This window comes from Asterias amurensis, chromosome 17 (genome assembly GCF_032118995.1).
Source record: "Asterias amurensis chromosome 17, ASM3211899v1".
NCBI classification, from domain to species: Eukaryota; Metazoa; Echinodermata; class Asteroidea; order Forcipulatida; family Asteriidae; genus Asterias; species Asterias amurensis.
The window spans coordinates 7,090,653-7,112,494 of record NC_092664.1 but is presented as its reverse complement, the minus strand read 5'-3'; the positions used below and the strand labels follow the sequence as shown (position 1 = coordinate 7,112,494).

General features: G+C 38.1%; 2 protein-coding genes across 3 annotated transcripts in view; one reads left to right on the top strand and one right to left on the bottom strand.

The window, feature by feature from the left end:
* The window catches only part of LOC139949783 (gamma-aminobutyric acid type B receptor subunit 1-like), a 46,977-nt gene extending 43,790 nt beyond the window's left edge, over positions 1–3,187 (top strand). For both annotated transcript variants that reach the window (XM_071948324.1, XM_071948323.1), the window contains exons 17-18: positions 69–239; positions 1,644–3,187. In XM_071948324.1, the coding sequence (XP_071804425.1) occupies positions 69–239; positions 1,644–1,655 (183 nt within the window). In that variant the 3' untranslated portion in view covers positions 1,656–3,187. The remainder of the gene's footprint in view (positions 1–68; positions 240–1,643) is intronic.
* Positions 3,188–3,316: 129 nt separating this feature from the next.
* On the bottom strand, positions 3,317–21,514 carry LOC139950092 (gamma-aminobutyric acid type B receptor subunit 1-like). Its single transcript, XM_071948722.1, has 18 exons — positions 21,287–21,514; positions 18,664–18,804; positions 18,063–18,230; positions 12,045–12,146; positions 11,606–11,720; positions 11,206–11,354; positions 10,505–10,658; positions 10,151–10,245; positions 9,958–10,021; positions 9,223–9,312; positions 8,652–8,802; positions 8,232–8,364; positions 7,793–7,900; positions 6,726–6,848; positions 5,975–6,158; positions 5,605–5,753; positions 4,811–4,951; positions 3,317–3,487 (listed from the first exon to the last, which is right to left on the bottom strand). Exons 1-18 carry the CDS (start codon positions 21,512–21,514, stop codon positions 3,317–3,319), a joined length of 2,466 nt encoding a protein of 821 aa, XP_071804823.1.
* Between the last annotated feature and the right edge of the window lie 328 nt (positions 21,515–21,842).

Genomic DNA, 21,842 nt, shown 5'->3' with positions numbered 1-21,842 from the left:
TGTAAGCATAAAGAGGGATCCATCATTTCTCTTGAGTATTGACACGATCAATTATTAACACATTACAGATAAAAACTCGGAACGATGTCCAGCCAGCTCAGAACACCAATGTAACTGCAGTCACAGCTCAAAACCTTCCTAGCGGAAGTACTACCTCCGAATCTAAAACTGAGCTTGTGCGCCTGCGTAAGGAAGTTGGTATGTTGCGAAAGAGAGTTAAGGAATGCAAGTGCTCTTCGGTAAGTTAACATGACTCTCATCAAGGATTTCTTTTAAATGGGGGAGGGGCGGGGGCACACTGTTTAAAACTGTTTATGATGACAATTTTTAAAATAATTATTCTTTGCCGAGACCTAGACGTTCTACATTGGTTTGTGCATACGTAGGCCTATGCGTAGGCCAATATTAAAGAACTGAACTGAACTATGTGGCCAAGTTTGGGTGCATTTTAAATGTTGGTTGTACAGAATTAGACACTGCTTTTTACAACTGGAGAGGGTGATGGCCACACCTTACAGTGTGTGTAGAAAGAAGCTCTCAAGATGAAATTAACGCGTGGATACGAAGCGAACCTTTTATGGTACGAACCGATGAGCGAAGTGCAAAGCCTTTGGTTTGTTAAATTTAGGACACATCAGAAAATTTGTTTGCTGACTATTTAGCTACCAAGTTCAAAATTTGTTCGACAAGTACTTTTCTTTTAAAGATTCTTTAAAATCCGATACTTCTACCAGGGCCACGTGTCCACAGTCCCCCCTGGATTCGCGCGCGAAAAGTGAAATTGACTATTATGCCTTTATTGATACTTGTTTTTAGTGAAGACTTCTCTATAAACTTGTGGGTCGTTACCTAAAAACACCGTGGTATTGGACTTGCCTCGTTGTTTAATGTCAAAAGTATTTTCGATTTGACGTTCTCAGCATTGGTCCGGGCCTAGTGGCAATGAATATTCATTATAAAATATTCATCGAGAATAAGTACATTTCATTGGTTCATTTTTTGCAATATTGATAAACTACAATACAGAAAAAGTAGAACCGCGTCCGGGTCATACTTGAGTGCAGCGTCAGGCCACAATAAGGTGTTGGCCAGATTTAGGTTTTGGCCACATTTAGGCCAAAGGTTCGTAATACATGCAGGCTTTTAAGGACTTCACGGGCACAAATTAATAGATGACAAAACTCGTTCACTGTGGTTTCAACTCGTACCTTTCTGTGATTTATTACTATTAAGTCTTTATTATTAAGTCGCTCACTTCTTGAGGAAATAATGTTGACAAGTTCACATAAACTCACGGTGATAACACAACATACAAAAATCGTGAATGGCTAATTAGTAACAAGCCACATTCTGCTTTACAAAACGACGTGTTCAAATGTTAATGATGAAACGTCCCTTTTTTTAAAAACAAAACAACGAACAAGAAAAACAAGGTGCTTTATGAACAAAATTTTAAAAATAAGAACATGAAATTGGTACGGTTAATTAAAATATTTTTTTTTAAAATTCAACTTTTGATAGTAAACTTTAAATTCCGGCATCAAACGAGTATCCCTGTCTCTGAAAAAGTTACAGGTATCTTTGTTTTTGATTGGTTGGTCGAATGATTGATTGACTGGAATTAAATGTGCTTTTGTTCACAGGAGGCTACATAAAGGGAAAGTTCGAACGATGATTGGTCAGGACTGCAACAGTCCGAAACGGCTTGCGTTCAAATTTCATCGATTCAAAGTATAATTCGTTAAAACAAATATCCCTCCAATTTGTGTGGTTTTACTTCTGTACCTTGTGAAATAACACGGTCTCAAAGTTTAATGAGTCAACGATTTTGTTCTACTATGGCGTTGAAGCAGACAAACGCAAAAGGAATGTTCGACAAAACAATGAGTTAAAAGACGAAGCGTCACCAGAATTGACTGTCAAAAAGGAAACTCACAAAAATGCATTCGTTTGGTTTGGTGTGACCTAATAAAACTCAGAATTTTCAAAGAGTATGATGTGATTTACTGTACAGAAGCAAAATGATCAGGTAATGAGATATATAATTAAAATATAAGAAATAAAATTAAAATTATATTTGTTTAATGTTTCAATAAAAGTGTTTAAAAGTGTTGTAAACCTGTATTTTCAAATCCAACGCATGTTTGGGATGTGTTCCTATAGGGAAAAGTATGCAGACGTTATAGTGAGCAAACTGCCTTGATTACAGTATATATTATTTTGTTGACGAACAACAATCGCATTGGAGATCAGTAAAGTATTTCTGTTAAGCAGTCGTTTCGGAAATCGTTTTTATTATTTAAGAAGACAAATTTTAAACAAAAAAAAGTTTAAAGTAGGAAAGAAAAACATTAAAATTACAAATAGGGATGGCTTCATGACTAAATTTGTACGTTTGGACCGCACCAAACAAGCCATTTTGATTCACTGTAAAATACGTTTCTGGTCTATGTGGTATTATTCGAACAGTTTTGTATTACTTTGTGATTTTTTGACCAAAGTGTTAAGTTTGACATTATCCGTCCGCTACTATTTTTCGAAACCTATTAAGAGGTTGTGTTTGATTATGTATAACAGTGCCCCCGTAGCGAACAGACTGATGGGGTTTTCTTGTTTAAATAACACTTAAATTTACTTATATAATAAATACCACATAGAATTCTTAATTTGTATGTGAACTAAAGGAGAAAGTACCTTCCTCCTTGGTTACAGGTAACTATGCCGTACTCTAAAAACTCCCCGGTCAAAAAAGGCGACTTTCTGTGACGATAGGTGGCAGCAGACTTACCGGGTAAATATATTGTACTCAGAATTATGAGCATGCTCAGAACTACGATAACAATAGAAATTAACTACCCGGTAAGTCTGCTGCCCCCTGGCATTGGAAAGTCTCCAATTGACCCGGAATCCGGTTTTCTGTGAGGTCTGACCAACCTCTGGGTCAGTATGACCCTGAATCTGTTGTCAAAAAGACCCATAAATCGGTCAAACTGACACAATCCGAGGCAAAACAAAATGTTTTATTACGAGTCAGCCTGACACAGTTGAGGTCAGACCCATTGGAACCTAACTTTTTGTCAAGGCATTCTTATGGCTTGGACAGCTTCAGCTTCGTAGAGCCAGAATAGGGGTCAATTCTGACCCGGGAAGTTTGAGAGTGCAGTAGGAGTCACTCGTGCATACAAGGTACATAAACAGTGATTGTATATTAATAAACTGGAATTTTGAACCTACATTTGTGTTGAGTGCCTTGATTTGTAAGAGTTTGCAGGTTTTATTAGTTGGTGCACTATACTAAAATTTCCATACACTGTGTTCAATAATCTTTTCTATTTCCAGCCTTAGTGGTGTTCCCTAGACGGAGCGTGCATCGTGGTTGTGGATTGTACCATCGGAGTTTGAGTTGTCCATCAGAGTTCAGTTGACAGTCAAAGATGTGAGGAGGTCCGTCGGAATTGAAGATTGTGTAGTCGGTTTTGTGAGTTTGCTGTCGGAGTTGCAAGAAAGAAAGGTGAGTCCAAGTTTTAAGGTATCCGTCGGCGAAGTGGTGTGTTGCAGCCGTTGGAGTAGACCGGTCCCCTATCTTTATCCGCAAGGATAAAGACAGGTACTGGATTTATGTGTATACACATGTACGTCCGATTTGACTGCGAATTTACAGGTCAATGAAGGTTATGTGAATGATTGCGAGGTCAAAGGTGTATGGACGTAAAGGCTCAAGGTAGATACCGCGCGTAATATACGAGCATTGATGTGTTGTGCCAGATGTTCATGTTACCATTGGAGTTAGTCAGCAATTCGTATTTCTCAAAACTCCAACAGGACAATCCACCGACCACGGAGGCTCTCCTCTATGGAAGTGATACTATAGACCTTTCTGTTACAACGGAACACCGAATTTTTCGACATCAACAAATTATTCTCAAAAGTTACGCAAATCAAATCAACAAAAATGGATTAAAGAAAACAGTGAATTAAATTATCGACAGGCCTTTCTTATAACCCCCCCCCCCCCCACATAATTAAATAGGAGCTGAAACCCACCACCGGGTCCACAGAAGTAAAGGTCGGGTCATGTTGCCTTTAAGGCATTCATTTAAACAAAACTGTTCTTATACAAGTTGCTTTTGTGTTGCATTTGTCTGACGGGCTGTGTTTTTAGCATTCTTTAGAGAAACATCCATTAAAGTGAAGGCGGTGCTTTGATCTTGTCTGCATCGGTCGTGTCTCCATTTGCCTATTCGAAAAGAAAGAAGTTAAAGTATAAATTTAAATGGTTTTATACACGAGACTCGTTACTGCACCTTTTGAAGTGTTTTATGGATTATGTTACTGACGAAATTTGTCTACCTGATAGAGAATACTTGTTGTTCATCCCAAAATAGTAAATGTTTCTTTGTGCATTTCAAAATTTAACACAAAATGCACACAGCCTGTTTCACATGGGCTTAAAGAAGTTGAACCAAAAGAGGGTGCTAGCCAACTCACCCTCATTTAAAACATTCTGCTTCAGCCTACGTTAATTTCCCATTTATGAGACAGATCTCCGGCGGGCAGATTTCCCTTGGACACTAGACTTGATTCAAGTCCCGTTATCGTGCGAGAGGTCTATAAGCAGTCAATATACTAGCTATATTAGTGGTTCTGAGAAACAAGTTTGGGAATGCAGAGCAGTTTTCTAGCGATGGCACTGGATTGGGACTTGAGTCAAGTCTACTGGGACACCGGCACGGTAATTGCGGAAATCGCTTATTGAAAACATAAACATAGTGAAATGATATAAAAATGATGAGTATCCAAATGCATTTACCTGACATTTGCATGAATTCTTCAACTTGAATATTTCTCTCCGGAGGACTTGGTTTTCTCTCTGCATATCCATTGAATTACTAATACCCTGTTGGGTCATGGTTGTGTTCTTAGCTGGGGCCACATCATTCCTTGTCTTTATCTATAGAAGAGAGTAACAGCCTATCATAAAACAAACATTGCATCTTGTGTTTATTTGACAAGGATGTAAACAACAACTTACAATGCTTTACAATAGTTTAAAACAATTTTGAAAGAAGAAAATTAAACCGACCATGTTAAAACTACTTGTCACCGTCCCACAGTCTTCCAAGTGAACTAGAGAATGTATTTCACCATTCCAGGAGGAGACTCATAACAATACACGAGTGGGGGACAAGTGTGTCCAACAATGACGTTGCCACGACAGACTTACAGGTTCGTTTAGTGTATGTTTAATGGGAGTTCCCTCAGACAGCGGACCAATCTATGTTGCGAAATATCCAGCGGGTAAACGACCTTTCCCTGTCCACTCAAACTTATGTTTCTAATGCGTTTTCTCTTATAATTCATGTAAAATGGAACTTCTACTTGGCCAATAATATGCAGAGTAGTTAAAGACATGCAGTTGCTAGCCAATGGTAGTGTAACACACTGAAATGGTTTGAATTTGGAAAACAAAGGGTGGTTTCGGCTCAAGGTCGAATCCCCACCCCGACGGTTCAGGAATAAATAATCATCTCAAGCATCACCAAGTTTCAAGGGAAAAAAAAACAAGGAAATAAAAGCAACTAAAACAATAGTTAAAACCTATACCTTTGGAACAAATACAATACATAGTGTAATTGTAGTTGATAGCCAAATCAGTGCACATAGCAAGGCGTAGTATGTATTCCTATTTTCGACCACAAAAGACACCATAGCTCCCACGAAGGACAATATTAACACGTTGTAGATACACACACCTGCAGAAATAAACAACCAAAACATTCGGGTTAAAAAAAAGAGATTTGATAAAGGGTTAAGTTGAAGAAAATAACAAAATTTTAAACGTTCAAGGTTGGTATCGCGCGTTTTTCGCGAGCATGTAGTGTGACGTTAGATGCTCAAGTTAATATACCTCTTACACATAAAGGAGAAGGATTCGAGAACAAAATTTTACCCCAAGATTATAGTAATACCTTACCAATATATTTAGAGTCATTGAGTGCTGGGATGGTAACCTTGCGGGTCTCCCAGGCTAAGAAAGCCCCAAATATCAACAGCAAGCCGTTAATGATGTAGAAGGCACCGATAAAGTAGATCTGATGAACTGATTCACACATCATGCGGATTGGTATGTGAATTATGTCATCATTTTCCTCGTCAATCTACAGGTTAAAACAGAGGAGAAGAACAGTAGGTTAAACTTATAAAAATATTAACAAATAAAATCCTTTATACTAGGCGATGTACAAATATTTCAATGAGCGATTTTAATGAATACAAAGGATTGATTTAGCTGTACAAAATGGTGTTCATTTTTGTGTGATCACACTTGTACATAATTAAACCTTTGAACATTTTGGTTTAATCCACTTTAATATTTGAAGAAAAAAGTGAAAAACAGTCGAACAAATTCAGCCTGCAAACACATCGTCTTGTTCTAGCATTTTGTTGCCTTTGTTGTAAGGCTTCAGATACAGTTTTTCTTGACTTCATTTCATTCAGAAGGAAATACTAAACATTATTTTTTTATCAGTAGGCCTACCATTTCTGTATATCAACTTCAACTTTTCTTGGTAAAATTTGGACTGCTCCATTTCACTCGGCTTCGGTGGACAGTCCAAATTTTACCTTGCGATATTATTCCTCCCATTCCAACCTGAGCCACTCAATATTTGTATACTATCATTTTAATTGTGAGTTTAATTCAAATAAACGAAACTGTTTCTTACCACTGCGGTTCCACGTTGTCTGTTTGCGGACACTGGATCAACAATTTCCCATAAAGTCAATATAACTGTGTCGATTGCAACCAGTGTTATAACCATACCAATCAGCCAGGAGTCCTTCACAACCTGCAAAAAATATATGCCATTGAAATGAACATGAACATAAAAATGAACGTCCGTGCCCTCAGGTGTTTCAATTTGAAGTCCGTTTTAATTAAAAAATTGCCAGATTAAAACTAGTGTTGTATACAGATCAGGTTAAAATGTGACAAATCCAAAGTTTTTAAAACTGTTTGCCAATTGACGTTGTGTTCGATTTGACACTCATTCCAGATTGTGTTATAAAAAGTAGTACTAGTGGAAGGAAAGATCACTTATAGTGCTGGTTTAGGAAACAAATTGTGATTCCTGAAATGTTACCAGCCATTTTGAGGACCACTTGACAAAGTAAAATAAAACCCACACCATTTAAAGGGTTAGATGTGTGATTCACCATCCTTCCAACCAATAACGGTCTAGCCTCAAGCGGAAAGCGCCAAATCCGAAAGCCTTTTGCTCCATTAGCTTCTATAATGTTGTTCAGTAATGTATACTACGGTGCAGTTCTTACATTGAATCACCGATTGGTTATACATGACATTAAAAGGCAGTGGACACTCCTCGTAATTATCAAAGCCTTCATAAATACTAGGTGCGTCTCATCATATGCAAAAAATTAACAAACCTGTAAAAATTTCATCTCAATTGGTCGTCGAAGTTGCGAGATAATGAAAGAAAAAACAGCCTTGTCACACGAAGTTGTGTGCTTTCTGATGCTTTATTTCGAGACCTCAAATTCTAAACTTGAGGTCTCGAAATTAAATTCGTGGAAAATTACTTCTTTCTCGAAAACTACGTCACTTCAAAGAGGAAGCGGTTTCTCACAATGTTTTTTATTATCAACCTCTCCCCATTACTTGTAATTAAGAACGGTTTTATGATATAATTATTTTGAGTAATTATTACCAATAGTGTCCTCTGCCTTTAAGGGAAAATAGCATTATGTGCTGTCAATATAAGAATAAACATACCAATTTCATTGCAGTCTTGTTTGTGAAGATTTTGTGTACCCGCCACGTCTTACTGAACAAGGAACCAAAGGCAACAGAGAACCCAAATGAAAGACACCAAGTCTTAGCCTGTATGGTTCAAATAAAAATCGGCATTATTAGGTTACCATAAAAAAGGGAAATTCTCTTAATACACTCTACAAACTTTAGGGTCAGAATAGAAAAAACTATTCTTGGTCAGCATGACCCATTTCTGGGACAATATGACCCATATCAATCTTCGTCAAAACTGCACCCAATATTGGCCAAAGTGACACATAATCCAAGCTAAAATCCCAATCGTAAGCCAGTTTCCTGGAACCCAGAACCCGGAAACCGGAACCATGCAGGGTCAGTTCTGACCGGGGAGTCGTTAAAAGTGAAACATACATCATTTTGAAGAAGCACTATAAGATTTTACCTTGCACATCCAAACGAAACTTTCCGTAGAGGCGATACTTGTGTCGACGCCGAGAAAGATGATCGACACGTAGGCGAGCAATCCACCAATCAGCATCAAGTTGTTGATTTTCGGGCTCGACATTTTGATCACGCTGTTTTTAAAAATAAATCGTTATATAATTAATTTACTGAGCTCTGAAAGTGCCAACCGAAATCTTTGGACCAGGATTAATTCAGGAACAAGACCTTCATGTCATGCTGCGACTTCACCAAACTCTTTCTAACTGAGACTTAGGACTTAAGGCGATGGGTGGTAATGGTTTTAGGGCCGTGACAACCATGAAGGTGTGTTGTGTTTACTCAAACTATGTAAAAGACAGCGAGAACGCTGCAGAGAATGGGGGTAATTCTAACAAAAATGTAAATGACTAGCACCCACCGTAACTTCCTGAAATGAATGTTGAAAGCTAAAAAGGAAGACGCAAGAACAGTCCCGACTAGAGAAAGAGCGACACCAGCGATGAAAACTGGAATATGTATCGTCTGGTTGTCCTCCCGATATATCATAAAATCAATAGGTGGCGCTCCATCTGTGAAATAACTTAAAATTGTCAGTTCAGTTATCAACCTTACATATCACATTCTTTAACTCATGTGTGTAGTTAAGACGATAAAAAGGTTGGCATTTCATTGTTTTGGGGGCAGGAAAACATCGTCTAACTCCGGTGTTTGTGGTGTGGTATTTGCACTATTAAATTTGTATTCAACAGCCCGCACACCGTTAAAAGGTGCAAACTACAAGTAAAATGGGTCTTACAATTATAGCTCTGTTTATGTAAGAGAATAATGTGTACCTTTAACTCACGCATTCTAAGTCATAGTTAATATTTAGCTGTGGTTTAATTTTACTTGAAAGGCAAATTGTTTCTTGGCATAAGCGAAATGGATTGAGCATATTCAATCAGTTGTTGAAAACAATATTTATAAAAGGTGAAACAATCTTTTCTCACCTGGCCAAAATATAGCTTGGTATCCATCAATGATAAGATCTTTTGTCTCTGAAGTTGGATCAATCATTCCTATTGGAACTAACGTACCATCTGTTCGAAAAAGGAAAGCTAGGCGGTTGGTCAAAATCAACACAGTCGTTGCATAGCGAATACAACCACTTGACTCAAGCGTTGAAACTAGGCTTACATTTTAGTGAGGCACATCTGACCAATTAAAACTGTAGTTTCCTGAACAGAATTTTTTTGTCATGGCAGGTACAAGCTGTTAAATAACTGACGTGCGTGTGAAAACAAATACAATGACTACGGGATAGAAAATAGTTGAAAACTAGTGAGGGTCTAGTCTTGGCCCAAGACGATGGTGCTTGATTCTGAATAGTGTACTACGCGCGGTTGAATCGCCAAAGCGCGCCCGCAGTACCGTGGCGGGCGCGCTTGGGCGATTCAACCGCGCGTAGTACACTATCCAGAATCAAGCACCATCGTCTTGGGCCAAGACTAGTGAGGGTCTGACAGATTTGGGAATCATAAACTAAAGTAATTATTTGAAAAGTATCCAGTCAATAGCCTCTTACGCTCAGTCTCTTTACGAAAATAAGCATGGTCAGATGAATTCAGATTATTTCTTTTGTTCACAATTATTTTGATATATACTTTGCATGGATAGTTATAGCTTTGTACTTGTAAAAGGTTTGCCTGTTAAAAAGACGGACTTGTTTGATAAAAGCATTTCACCTTGAAGCTGAAGGGCTTCCACCAGTCCAAGCCTGTCACCATTGCGGTCTACTCTCACAGGGCCCTGAAATAAAGACACCATTACAGTAAGTCAAATGGAATTTCACACTTAAAGAATTATGTATTATTGTTGTTTCACGATGCTGAAACGTGATAAACATTACTCTTATTACTTTAACAAAAAAAAACTTACCGATATTCCTTCGAACGTCAAATTGCTGATAATGTCATAAAAAATCTGAGCAGTTTGTTCGTCGTAGCTAAAATCTTCCAATTTTTTCGGAGGATCTGAAACTATAATAAAATAATGGTATGAGCAACTCAAACCCTCTAATCGATTCTTTTACATATTTGCCCAGCACTGTTATTATGTCAACGATCGCACCGCCATTACAAAAGCGATCTTCATACGTCAACTGTAGTACGTCGAAAAGTAAAATTTTTGTATCGGAAGATTTTCAAGCAAAACTGTAAATAAAGACAGAGGGCAAAGCATTTAACATTTAATGGTTATCTTATTTTGAAGCATATACGACAAAGCCTTTACCTAATGCCTCGAGAGTAGTCTGTGCTTGATGAAGTGCTAAAGCAGCTGTCCACACTGTATCGTATATTATAGTGGTTTCCATGTATCCTACCATAGATTCCGGAGACTCGGTGTCAGCAATAACATTAAACCTCTCCAAGAAACCACTTGTTGTCTGAAAGGTAAACCCATTTGAAAACGATAAGACATTTTAAAAAGTGTTTTTCATCCAATTTAAACGAGCAAACATGTGAACGTCAAAAAATTATGTTGTTTCTACTGTTGGTGACGTCACCACTTAAATGGCTTATTTCATGCTCACGTATGACGTCTTTAAGTGCGTACCTGACGTGAAAAATTGTATCTTCACGTATGCTACAAACAACACAATCGTCTGACGTTCACGTTCACGTTCACGTATTTGCTCGCTTTACGTGCACGTGTATCAAAGATGGCGGCCAACCAAAATGACGAACACGCTTTCATTTAAAACATAAACATGCACTGTGAAAGTACATGTACGTTTACCAGTGATATCGCTGGTTCTGTACAACCAATACCTGCCCCCATCCAAAGGATGAGGACAGGGGATCAGTGTATCGCCCAATGATCTGCCTCACGTTGCCTTAATAAGGGCGATGTTTGAGAGTTTGGCGTCATATGCAATCGGTCGTTTTAAGCAGCTACAGAAAAACTAATTCAGAAATGTGATAATTTCTTACGAGCCCGGATACTGAAGGTTTCCTATTCTGATCGGACGGGAAGTTGTCTATGTACATCCCGAACTGATTGGCCGTTGCTTTGTCCATCTGGTCTGGTGTACAGTCAATAGATTCGCTTGGTTCCCGCCACCAATTAAACTCAAGCCAACCTTATTATATTAAAGATAGTGATAATACAGCATTAAAACAGCACACACAGTATTATTACATTTCAAAATTATGTAAATTCCGAAATCTATTCAGCGGTAGTAGAATATAAAAAAACAAGGCCTACAACTATAACACAATCAAAATCCCCTCAGCAAAGTAGATATACATGATTGTGTTTCCGCAAACTCAACAACTATTCATAGTATTATTTTACGAGTAATACAGTTTTCCATCGGGAGCAAACACCTACCTGTTACAATCCACACATACTTGGTGCTGTACATCTTCTGTCGATACACTTCGCAGAAAACCTTCCTTGCCATTTCGCTATAAACACCAACGACAATAATTCGGGCTCCTACATTCTAAAATAAAACAAACAAAGTTACAACAAAAACGGTAAATTTCCTCAAAGTACTTCTTCCGAGAGTCAACTAAATTTGCTTATATTTAGCGATATTTCTTATAATCTTTGCAAAACATGATCCAGGACGAGCCACTGACAATTTATTTCCAAATTTAAATTCATCGCTAAAAATTTACTTTGTGACGAAGCGTCCATTAATAATCCATAATTGGACGGGCGGATGTCCAATATTGCCGTTTGGAGCGTCATGGCAGCACATACATGTATTTGATCATAGCACAAAGGGTTTAATGTCACTGGAGCCTGTTGATGCCAACCCTACCTTGATATTCTCTATTGAGACTCCCGGGCTATCCACAAAGCTCTCTGCCGCAATAACTTCAATACCCAGCTCGGTAGCGTCTCTGTGTAAGTCTGCCATTGACTGCAACATTTAAAGGTATATAACAGAAAACAGAAAACAGTAGGAATAATACTGAATGACATTGAAATGCACTGGAAACTTTGGGTAATTGTCAAAGACCAGTATTGTTACTTGGTGTATCCATACGTGTGCATAAAATAGTAAATTTGTGCAATTAGGGCTCAATTTGTGATCGAAGTTGCGAGAATAATGAAAGAAAAAAGTATATATTTTGAGTGATTGGAAACACGAATCAAACGGCTAAAGCAGTCGTTAAGCGAAAAAGAAAGAGGAAGAAAGAAAACAAAAATCATGGTTTTATCCCAGGAGCACTTTGTCAGCAGAATCCACAATGTAAAACAATGAATAATAACAAGACGGCTACGTAATATAACTCGAGGTTCAACTTGATTCAAATAAGTGAGGATTTAAAGCTCTTAACACAACAAATGCGAGCATATTAAATGGTTTCATGAAGCGTTTTTACAATTATTTAGGTTTTTCCATTGTAGGCCCGAAGTACATGCCTTCATTTCACACGAAATATCCTTCTTTTTCACACGTTTATCTTTACTGCATGATTGACCTTATAGGGGACCTACAAAAACACGTTTTTAATTTCAATTGTCTAGGTTTAACCTCGCGCACTAGTCGGTGATGAAGTGAATGTGCGTCCATAATTGGGGGAAGCAAACACAACATCTTCCCTCGAAAGGCAATCTGGTATCCTTAGAGATCTCATTTACGAACTAAGACAACTGTCAATCATTAATACCCGTATTTCGCATTTCGTAAGTTTTCATTTACAAAATGTCCTCGGGTTTTTCTGAATTCTCAAGACATCTATTATTTTGTAATTAACATGGCACACTTTTGAAACATGGCGCACCTTCCGTGCCAAACCTTTGATGACCCCATACGTGTGACGTCACGAGCTGAAACACTGAGCTATGGTTTGTGGTTATTGTTTGACCTTAAGCTATGGTGCGTTTGACCTTATGGTGTGTTGGACCTTACCTATGGTGCGTTCACCTTAGCTATGGTGCGTTTGCCCTCAGCAGTGGTGCGTTTTCCCAAAAAACAATGTGTTTCTCAGCAAGACTCACAAAAGCACCAAAGTGCCCTCGCTTAGCTTCGGTGCGTTTGTCCTCGTCAATGGTGCGTTTGACCTCAGCTAGCAATGGTGCGTTTGGCCTAAGCAAATGCGTTTGAACTCAGCTACGGTGCGCGTTTCCTTAGCTACCGGGTATCTTTGGCCTCAGCTACGATGTATTTGACCTCTGTTATTTGCGTCTGGCCTTATCTATGGAGCGTTTTCGTTGTCGTGACCAATAACTGTGGATTAGCCATTAGTTAAAGGCATGGTTTATTTTTTGGTAATTGTCAAAGACCAGTTTTCTCACTATGCGTAAGCTAACAAACCTGTGAACAATTTTGCTCAATTATTAGTTATAAAAGTTGCTTTACTAGAAAGTTTTGACAGAAAAACGAACTTGGTGTACAGAATTGTGGGCTTCTAGTTGAAGTCTTTTTTAGACCCAATTTCTTTGAGGTAAAGTAGACTGTTCACGAAAAATACACTACTCTGTCCGATGTTTATAAAATCGAGTTAATTTTAAAGGTCATCAATTTGTTGAAGTACTAACCAAAGGTTATCTAACTTGTACCCTTCCTTTAATCACTGGCCAATGACCGAAACAGTTATTGGATATTGCCGCGTCAACGCATCCCACGGTGGTTTGTAAGAGCGGTCTCTTGTGCAGTGTACCATAATAACTCGAATTACAAGATTCATCTTTGAAATGTTTATACAATTCATCTTCGAGTATCAAACAATGCATCAGTCAGTCTCTGTTAACTAATCCATTATTCAGATGTTTGTATAGCTCAGAATTTGAGTTAGAAAAATCACAGCTTGTACTTTGGGGAATTTTGACAGTGAATAAAATGGCTGTAGGGGTAAGCCTATCATGTCGTTAAATCAAAGCAAAATGTCAAGTTTTACAACGATTACAGATATACAAGTTTATAAAGATTTGCAATTGTAAATAAATGTCACATTTCACGTATTTTGACAAAATAAAACCGTCAAAACCTATCCCCCAGGTGTTGTCATGGCACTTTACTTGTGAGGTGGTCAACATTCCCGTCGTACCGTCTCAAATTCCCGCAAGATAAAACTGTGCGGAGCTGCAATCAATAAAGAACATTGCAGGAACAACAAGTTTATTAAGTTCGCATTTTTATTTTACAGGGTAGCAATCAATGTACTATAGCGTACGGGAAATTCCAATATCCAATGTCGATGTACAATGTAGACATTCCACTGTACAAGCTTATACGGGAATGTGCAAATGGCGCTCGCCAATATCGATGTATAAGGTAGACATTCACTGTACAAACGTACGGGAATGTCCAATATCTAATATCGATGTACATGGTAGACATTCCACTGTACAAGCCTACGGGAATGTCCAATATCCAATATCGATGTACAAGGTAGACATCCACTGTACAAACCTACGGGAATGTCCAATATCCAATATCGATGTACAAGGTAGACATCCACTGTAAAAACCTACGGGAATGTCCAATATCCAATATCGATGTACAAGGTATACATTCACTGTAAAAACCTACGGGAATGTCCAATATCCAATATCGATGTACAAGGTATACATTCACCGTAAAAACCTACGGGAATGTCCAATATCCAATATCGATGTACAAGGTAGACATTCACTGTACAAACCTACGGGAATGTTCAATACCCAATATCGATGTACAAGATAGACATTCACTGTACAAACCTACGGGAATGTTCAATATCCAATATCGATGTACAAGGTATACATTCACTGTACAAACCTACGGGAATGTCCAATATCCAATATCGATGTACAAGGTATACATTCACTGTACCTATGGGAATGTCCAACATCCAATATCGATGTACAAGGTATACATTCACTGTACAAACCTAAGGGAATGTCCAATATCCAATATCGATGTACAAGGTAGAAATTCACTGTACAAACCTATGGGAATGTTCAATATCCAATATCGATGTACAAGGTAGATATTCACTGTACAAACCTACGGGAATGTCCAATATCCAATATCGATGTACAAGGTGGACATTCACTGTACAAACCCCATGGGAATGTCCAATATCCAATATCGATGTACAGTACAAGGTATACATTCACTGTACAAACCTACGGGAATGTCCAATATATAATATCGATATACAGGGTATAATATCACTGTACAAACCCAAGTTGCTGAAGCGCAATATGCAGCCAAATAAACCAGGATAATCGGGGCGAGCCCAATCTCTTTTCGATTAGTGCACTGGGTTATTTTTACGTGCGTTACACAACGCACGGGACCAAATGCTTTACGTTCCATCCGAAGGACGAAGTTATGGTTAAGTGTCTTGCTGAAGGACACAAGTGTCATGAGTGGGACTCGAACCAACACTGTGCTGATCAGAAAGATCAGAAATGTTGTTCGGTGCTCTTAACTGCTAGGCCACGACACTTCCCCGTCACTTTAACGACACTTCACGTATATCAGTCCGCTGTCCAACCTCAAGATAGCGCAAGTAAATATTCAAATATTTTTATGGATTTGTAACCTCTCAAAAACGAGGAGATAATTTAGGGACGCACGTTTGGGTATTGACTATTGATAGAACAAACCCACAGGCAAAAGCACAAATCGATTTCTTGGAACAAGCGAAAGGACACTGAATCCGGAATTTAAACCTTTAGTGTTTTCGAATCGTTACAGGAAAGTGCGTCTAACCTGATTTAGTGAGCTTTGTTTCTTAGGCAGTTTTGTTTCTATGTCCGTCCATAGTTTGTGTACAAAAGATTGTATTTATGTAATTAGGGTTACTGAATAGAGGCGGTTGCGCTGGTGCAATAATAAAAGTACCGAAAAGAAGAACAAAATTGAGTGGGAAAAATCAAGGCTTTGCTTTCATTGTTCGTAGAGTTTTTCTATATTTATTAATTAAATCAGATAATTATCCGTTTCTTGTAATTAGAGCTTCTGAAACGCGGGCGTTGATGAAATAATACAAGTGTGGACAAGACAAAAGGCCAATATAAAATTAGCTTAACGAAATCATCGAAGTGAAATCATTTGGCAATTTAAACCTTCCCCTTCGCCAACTCCAGCGAATGCTTGATCAAATAAAGCTTACATAGATATCAAGCAATTTTGCACGGTGTGATTAATTTATCAATAGGAAGTCGGTAATTTTTTGCAGCGATTGAACTCCTCAATCACACAAAGTCCCCGACAAACGCGTTTTGAAAAGGCTAGGTTCGAGCGGTGTTTGTCGTGAAATCTTCATCCGATCGAGGCATTTTCGACCGGTGCCTCCTTTTGAGTAGGGAACTAACAAGGACTTTTTTTTTTAGAAAAAAGTATTTTACATGGGGAAAGAAAGATTAAACACAAAAAGAGGTTTATGTAATTTCCTCAAAGGGAAATATATGTATATGGTTTCAATGAGGCACTTACTAACCGGTGTCTGCTCTAAATTTAAGGACTTTAAAAAGATATCAAACATGGGGAAATAAATAAAAAGTTATTTGTATAAATAAATAAATAATAACAATAAAGAGTGACTTCACTATCATTAGGCAGAGTGTACTTTTGGTTCTTCTATAAATATAGGGGCACACCAAGTGAGAATACGTATCCTGCCTTTAACTCTGCCCTGTCAGATTAAAACGGATGCCAAATAACTCAATTTGTAGGGATGATTATTTATTTTGTACAAAGCTAAAAACGTTACCAGATGTTGAAGAGACGGTTTAAAATGACAAAAAATAATAATAATAAATGAATAAAATCTGTTTTAACGTTAATTAAACAAACTTAGGAAATTTATAATGTTAACTAGTGTTGTGGTTAAACTGTAAACCCGTTAAAGGAACACGTTGCCTTGGATCGGACGAGTTGGTCAAAACAAAAGCGTTTGTAACCGTTTTTTATATAATGCATATGGTTGGGAAGATGTTTTAAAAGTAGAATACAATGATCCACACAAGTTTGCCTCGAAATTGCGTGGTTTTCCTTCTACTGTGCGAACTAACACGGTCGGCCATTTATGGGAGTCAAAATTTTGACCCCCATAAATGGCCGACGTGTTAGTCGACGAGGTAAAAGGAAAACCACGCAATTTCGAGGCATGTTTGTGTGGATCATTGTATTCTACTTTTGCAACATCTTCCTACCCATATGCATTTTATAAAAAACGGTTACAAACGCTTTTCAAAGACCAACTCGACCGATCCAAGGCAACGTGTTCCTTTAAGTATTTTTGTGCACAAGCCTTGTCGAAAGTATTCTAACTGTGAGTTTTCCGAGTCCATGAGTCACTGCACATACGCCTCTCTCTATGCATGAATTACATCACAATTCGAACCCAAAACGAGGCTATAGGCGCAGCCACTGCAAGTGGTGGCGGACGTGCGCCTACAGCCTCATTTTGGGTACAAATTATGACGTCTTGCATGAATATTAAGAGAGACGTATTATGGCATATAGGCCGTGTTGATCAGGGCCCAATTTCATAGAGGTGCTTAGCATGAAATTTCTTCCTTGATAAAAACAGGATTACCAACCCAGTTTCCATTTGTTACGTGTTGCTTGTTACTGGTAATCAGCTGTTGTTTGCTTATCCTGAAAATCACGTGGAAACTTGGTTGGTAATCCCGTTTTTATTAAGGCAAAACATTTCATGCTAAGCAAATGTTTGTGCTTAGCAGCGCTATGAAGTTGGGCCCTGGCCTGTCTGAGGATAAAACTTAAAGAGTTTCACTTGTGTTTGCTAAATATTGAACGAGTAATTAACTAAACTATATGTTTTCGGTCTACTAGATGCGGGCCGGTAGGGCATCGAAGGGTAATACTTACCAAAGAGAACAAAGGGACTGATTGACACAGTGTGGCCACCTTCTTCCAGCCATACTTCTTGAATAAGGCGAGCTTCCCAATGTTGAAGTTGGACTCAGGAGGCATCAGACGAAACGAGAGCGGGAACATGGCACGGTTGGATAGTAAAGGTGAGGACGAGATGGACATCTTTGGGTAAAAATTATAAAAATAATTTTTAATAAATAATAAGTTTATAACTTGTTTTCCTCACACTGTAGAGTCGTGGGGCTTTGGTAGACCTGCCGTTAAGACACTACATATGGGAACAACGTTTTACACAATCTCGAAAAGCAAAAAAACAACAACACACAAACACATCAATAATACATAAATAAAAAAAACTAGAAAACAAAACAAAAACGAAAAATTGCTGCCCCCATTCAAAGTTGATTAATTTTTAAATTTTGTTCATTCGTTGACGTTTTTGTACAACGCTTTGAGACCTTATAAAAATTGCTTTAAAGTTTTACTAAAACCCTTTTCGAAACCACGGCTTCGGATTTTGAAAATCGGCTTCAGACTCCGTCCTCTGAGCCGAATCTGGAACTGAAGCCGTGGTTTCGAAAAGGCTTATACATACCTGGATGAGGTTCCAGTGGTGTGACGCCTGCGCAGTAGGTTCCGTTGCGATTGAGCATCCAGCTCCAATAATCATCATTTTAGTGGTGGATTGGTTGTACAGCTCTTCGAATAGAGCATTCGTCGCAGTTCCTCCGTCACACTGTAACATTAATACGAAATACCAAATCAGAAATGTTTAACTCTAAAGTTTTCCTACGTAATATTATGTCTCCTGACGATGACTGAGCAAGCTAATCGAAACGTTGGGACCAATTAAGAACTCACTCCGCGGTAGCGAAGTTAATAACGAGAAGTCCCCTCGATCCAATTAAGCAAACGTAGTCCCGCCCGATTTCCTACCTTCCGCCCAAGTAGTAGTTAAAAGCAGGACTGTACAGTTCTTTTCAGAAGTGAGAAGTCTCCCGATTTCCGAAAAAAAACTACTCTAGTAGAATAAAAAGCAAGACAGTTCTCAAATGAACATAATCTACCTGGCAAGAACACACACATGGTGTTATTACCGAAAACCAAATAAATTGATACCCCCACCATGCAATGTTTCACATACCATACAATGTTATTGTCAAATCGCCTTTGAAAGTAGTTTGTTAAAGGAAGCCGACCATAAAGCTTACTCCATAGAAATGTCTTCCATTCGAAAAGATTGATAATGAAATCTGACATATTGTACAAGTTGAGAAAGTATATCTTCTCTGCTCTAAAAACTTTTTCTAAAAAATTTGACCCGGATTTTGGTACCAGGGAGCCAGACCCATTTCTGGGTCTGTTTGACCCGGAATCCGTGTGAATGTGACCCGGAATTCGTGTCATTGTGACCAGAAATTTGGTTAAAAGCGGGGAATTTGAGCATCAAATAAATATGCAATGCAGTTTGTTTTGATTGCCACGATAAAAGAGTGATAATACGAAAAACAACAAATTACAAATTGATGAGTTTGCAACAGAAAATCTGACAATAAAAAGTGTTTAGTTGTTTTAACGTGGAATGGTCATTATGCTTCACGTTTTTGGATATTGACAAAACTTGCACTCTTGAAGATTATCAAACAGTGGCATTTCTAGCATGAGATATAAAAGACATTTAATACTACCCTTCCAATTCTCACAAGGACTTTGTCTCGGCCTCATGGGAATGAGTTTATAAATATTGTTTCGTAGAGGGTCCCTGCAACATTGTCTACAGAGTACGGGAATTGCAATTATCTGATTCAACATCGATTGAATTCAAATATTTGATTATAGGGTGAAGACAATAATGAATTGGATCTCGATGCCTGTTCACAAATGAAAAATACAATAAGCAATCAACCAAAACGAGAAATGTGGAGAGGGGAGCCAATATAGACACACTAAGTTTAGTAATAAGCAACTTGAAACAAAAATTTTAGTTTGAATTTAAGTTGTTAAGAATGTTTGATTGACGAGAAATGTTGAGAGGGGGAGCCTAAATAGACACACTAAAGTCATAAGCAACTTGAAACAAAGATTTTAGTTTGAATTTTAGTTATTAAGAGAGTTTGATTGAGTTGATTTGATTCATCGAACCGTCTTGCTGTTAAGAATCAGTAATTTCTCAAAGGCGTTATACGATCGATAAAAAGCTAACAAGACAGTGTCCATGTTTTGTATGATCAACCATAGATGAAATACAAACCTATGAACATTTTGGCTGAATCCCTTTAGGAAGTAAGGAGAAAATACTAAAAACATGCATGCACAATTGTCAGCATGTGTACACAACTTTCTTAATTTTGCTTGTAACAGCAGGGTTTGTTAAGCGGTTTTTCTCATGTAGGGATGACCTTTATTCAAGACATTTTATACAATAATCCTACCGTATATCCTTACCCTACTTTCTTCATCTCTAACCTGCATACAATAAAATTGCCCTGGATGATAAAACAAACATAAATAAGGAAAACTTTCGTTCGCAGTATCCTTGGCTCTTACCTATACACCATAATTATAAAATCTTATCTGTGAGTAGTAAAAGGCTCCGAGAAGAGCAGGTTTGTATACGCTGAACGTTTCATCTGACCGTCTTTTGCAGAAAGAAAACAAGCATAAAACACTTACCCCATCTATACTTGGGTATTAAAGGCAGTGGACACTATTGGTAATTACTCAAAATAGTCTTTAGTGTAAAAACGTACTTGGTTACAAGGGGGATGGAGAGCTTTTGAGAGTATAAGACATTGTGAGAAACGGCTCCCTCTGAAGTAACGTAGTTTTTGAGAAAGAAGTAATTTTCCACGAATTTGATTTCGAGACCTCAAATTTTGAATTTGAGGTATCGAAATCAAGCATCTGAAAGCACACGACTTCGTGTAACTAGGGTGTTTTTACTTTCGTTATTATCTCGCAATTTCGACGACCAATTGAGCTCAAATTTTCGCAGGTTTACATATCTTTTATTTTATGCATATGTTGAGACCCACCAAGTGGGAAGACTGATCTTTGACAATATTACCATGAGTGTCCAGTGTCTTTAAAACAACTTTTTAAAATGTCTTTTGTGAGTATCGTTGGCTCTGAGAAGAGCCGGTTTGATACTGCTCGACGCTTCGGTCAGTGTGCCCTGACCGCCTACAGCGGAATAAAATCAAGCATAAAACACTTACCCCACTATCCTTGCGTATTAAAACCACCTCGTACCCAGAAAGTATATCAGCATTGTCGTTGATATCTCGTAAGGCCAACTCGGTTGCGATGGACATGGCCGTACCCCCGGCCCACACCCCCGTCATCGGAAACAAACCCAGTAAGTGAAGCTTGGTCAGGTTGCTAGCACCGCAGCATAAGCCGACACACCATAGCATACAAGATGCTGCTATCCACGTCTTTAGCATTGTGGTATCTCCGACTGCATCCACTCGAATGATCGCTTCGTTGAAGTTGTGTAGTATTTATATTTATCTGGAAACGCTTAGACTGTTTTATGCAAGGCGGTGTAGTAAAAGGTGATTACATCAGAGCGAAATCTGTAAACACAATGTCGCCTGACTAATAAAACAAAAAACAGGTCTGTACAATTCAAAATTTGTTTTCAGTCAAAAGGTCAATGCCTTTTTAACTATATATCTTCACAATTCAGAAGTTAATTAAAACTGCCCTATTCCGAAATGTATAAAGCATATATTAATTTGAAACGTGACTTAATCGAATTATTTTCCTGAT

Bases quoted from the DNA above. Each gene is read 5' to 3' on its own strand.
- LOC139950092 (XM_071948722.1), bottom strand. From the start codon at position 21,514: ATGCTAAAGACGTGGATAGCAGCATCTTGTATGCTATGGTGTGTCGGC. The intron at 10,246-10,504 runs GTAAAGGCTTTG...TTATAGTTTCAG, and splicing joins GACTACTCTCGAGGCATTAG to ATCCTCCGAAAAAATTGGAA. The intron at 8,365-8,651 runs GTGGGTGCTAGT...TTTTAAAAACAG, and splicing joins ATTCATTTCAGGAAGTTACG to CGTGATCAAAATGTCGAGCC.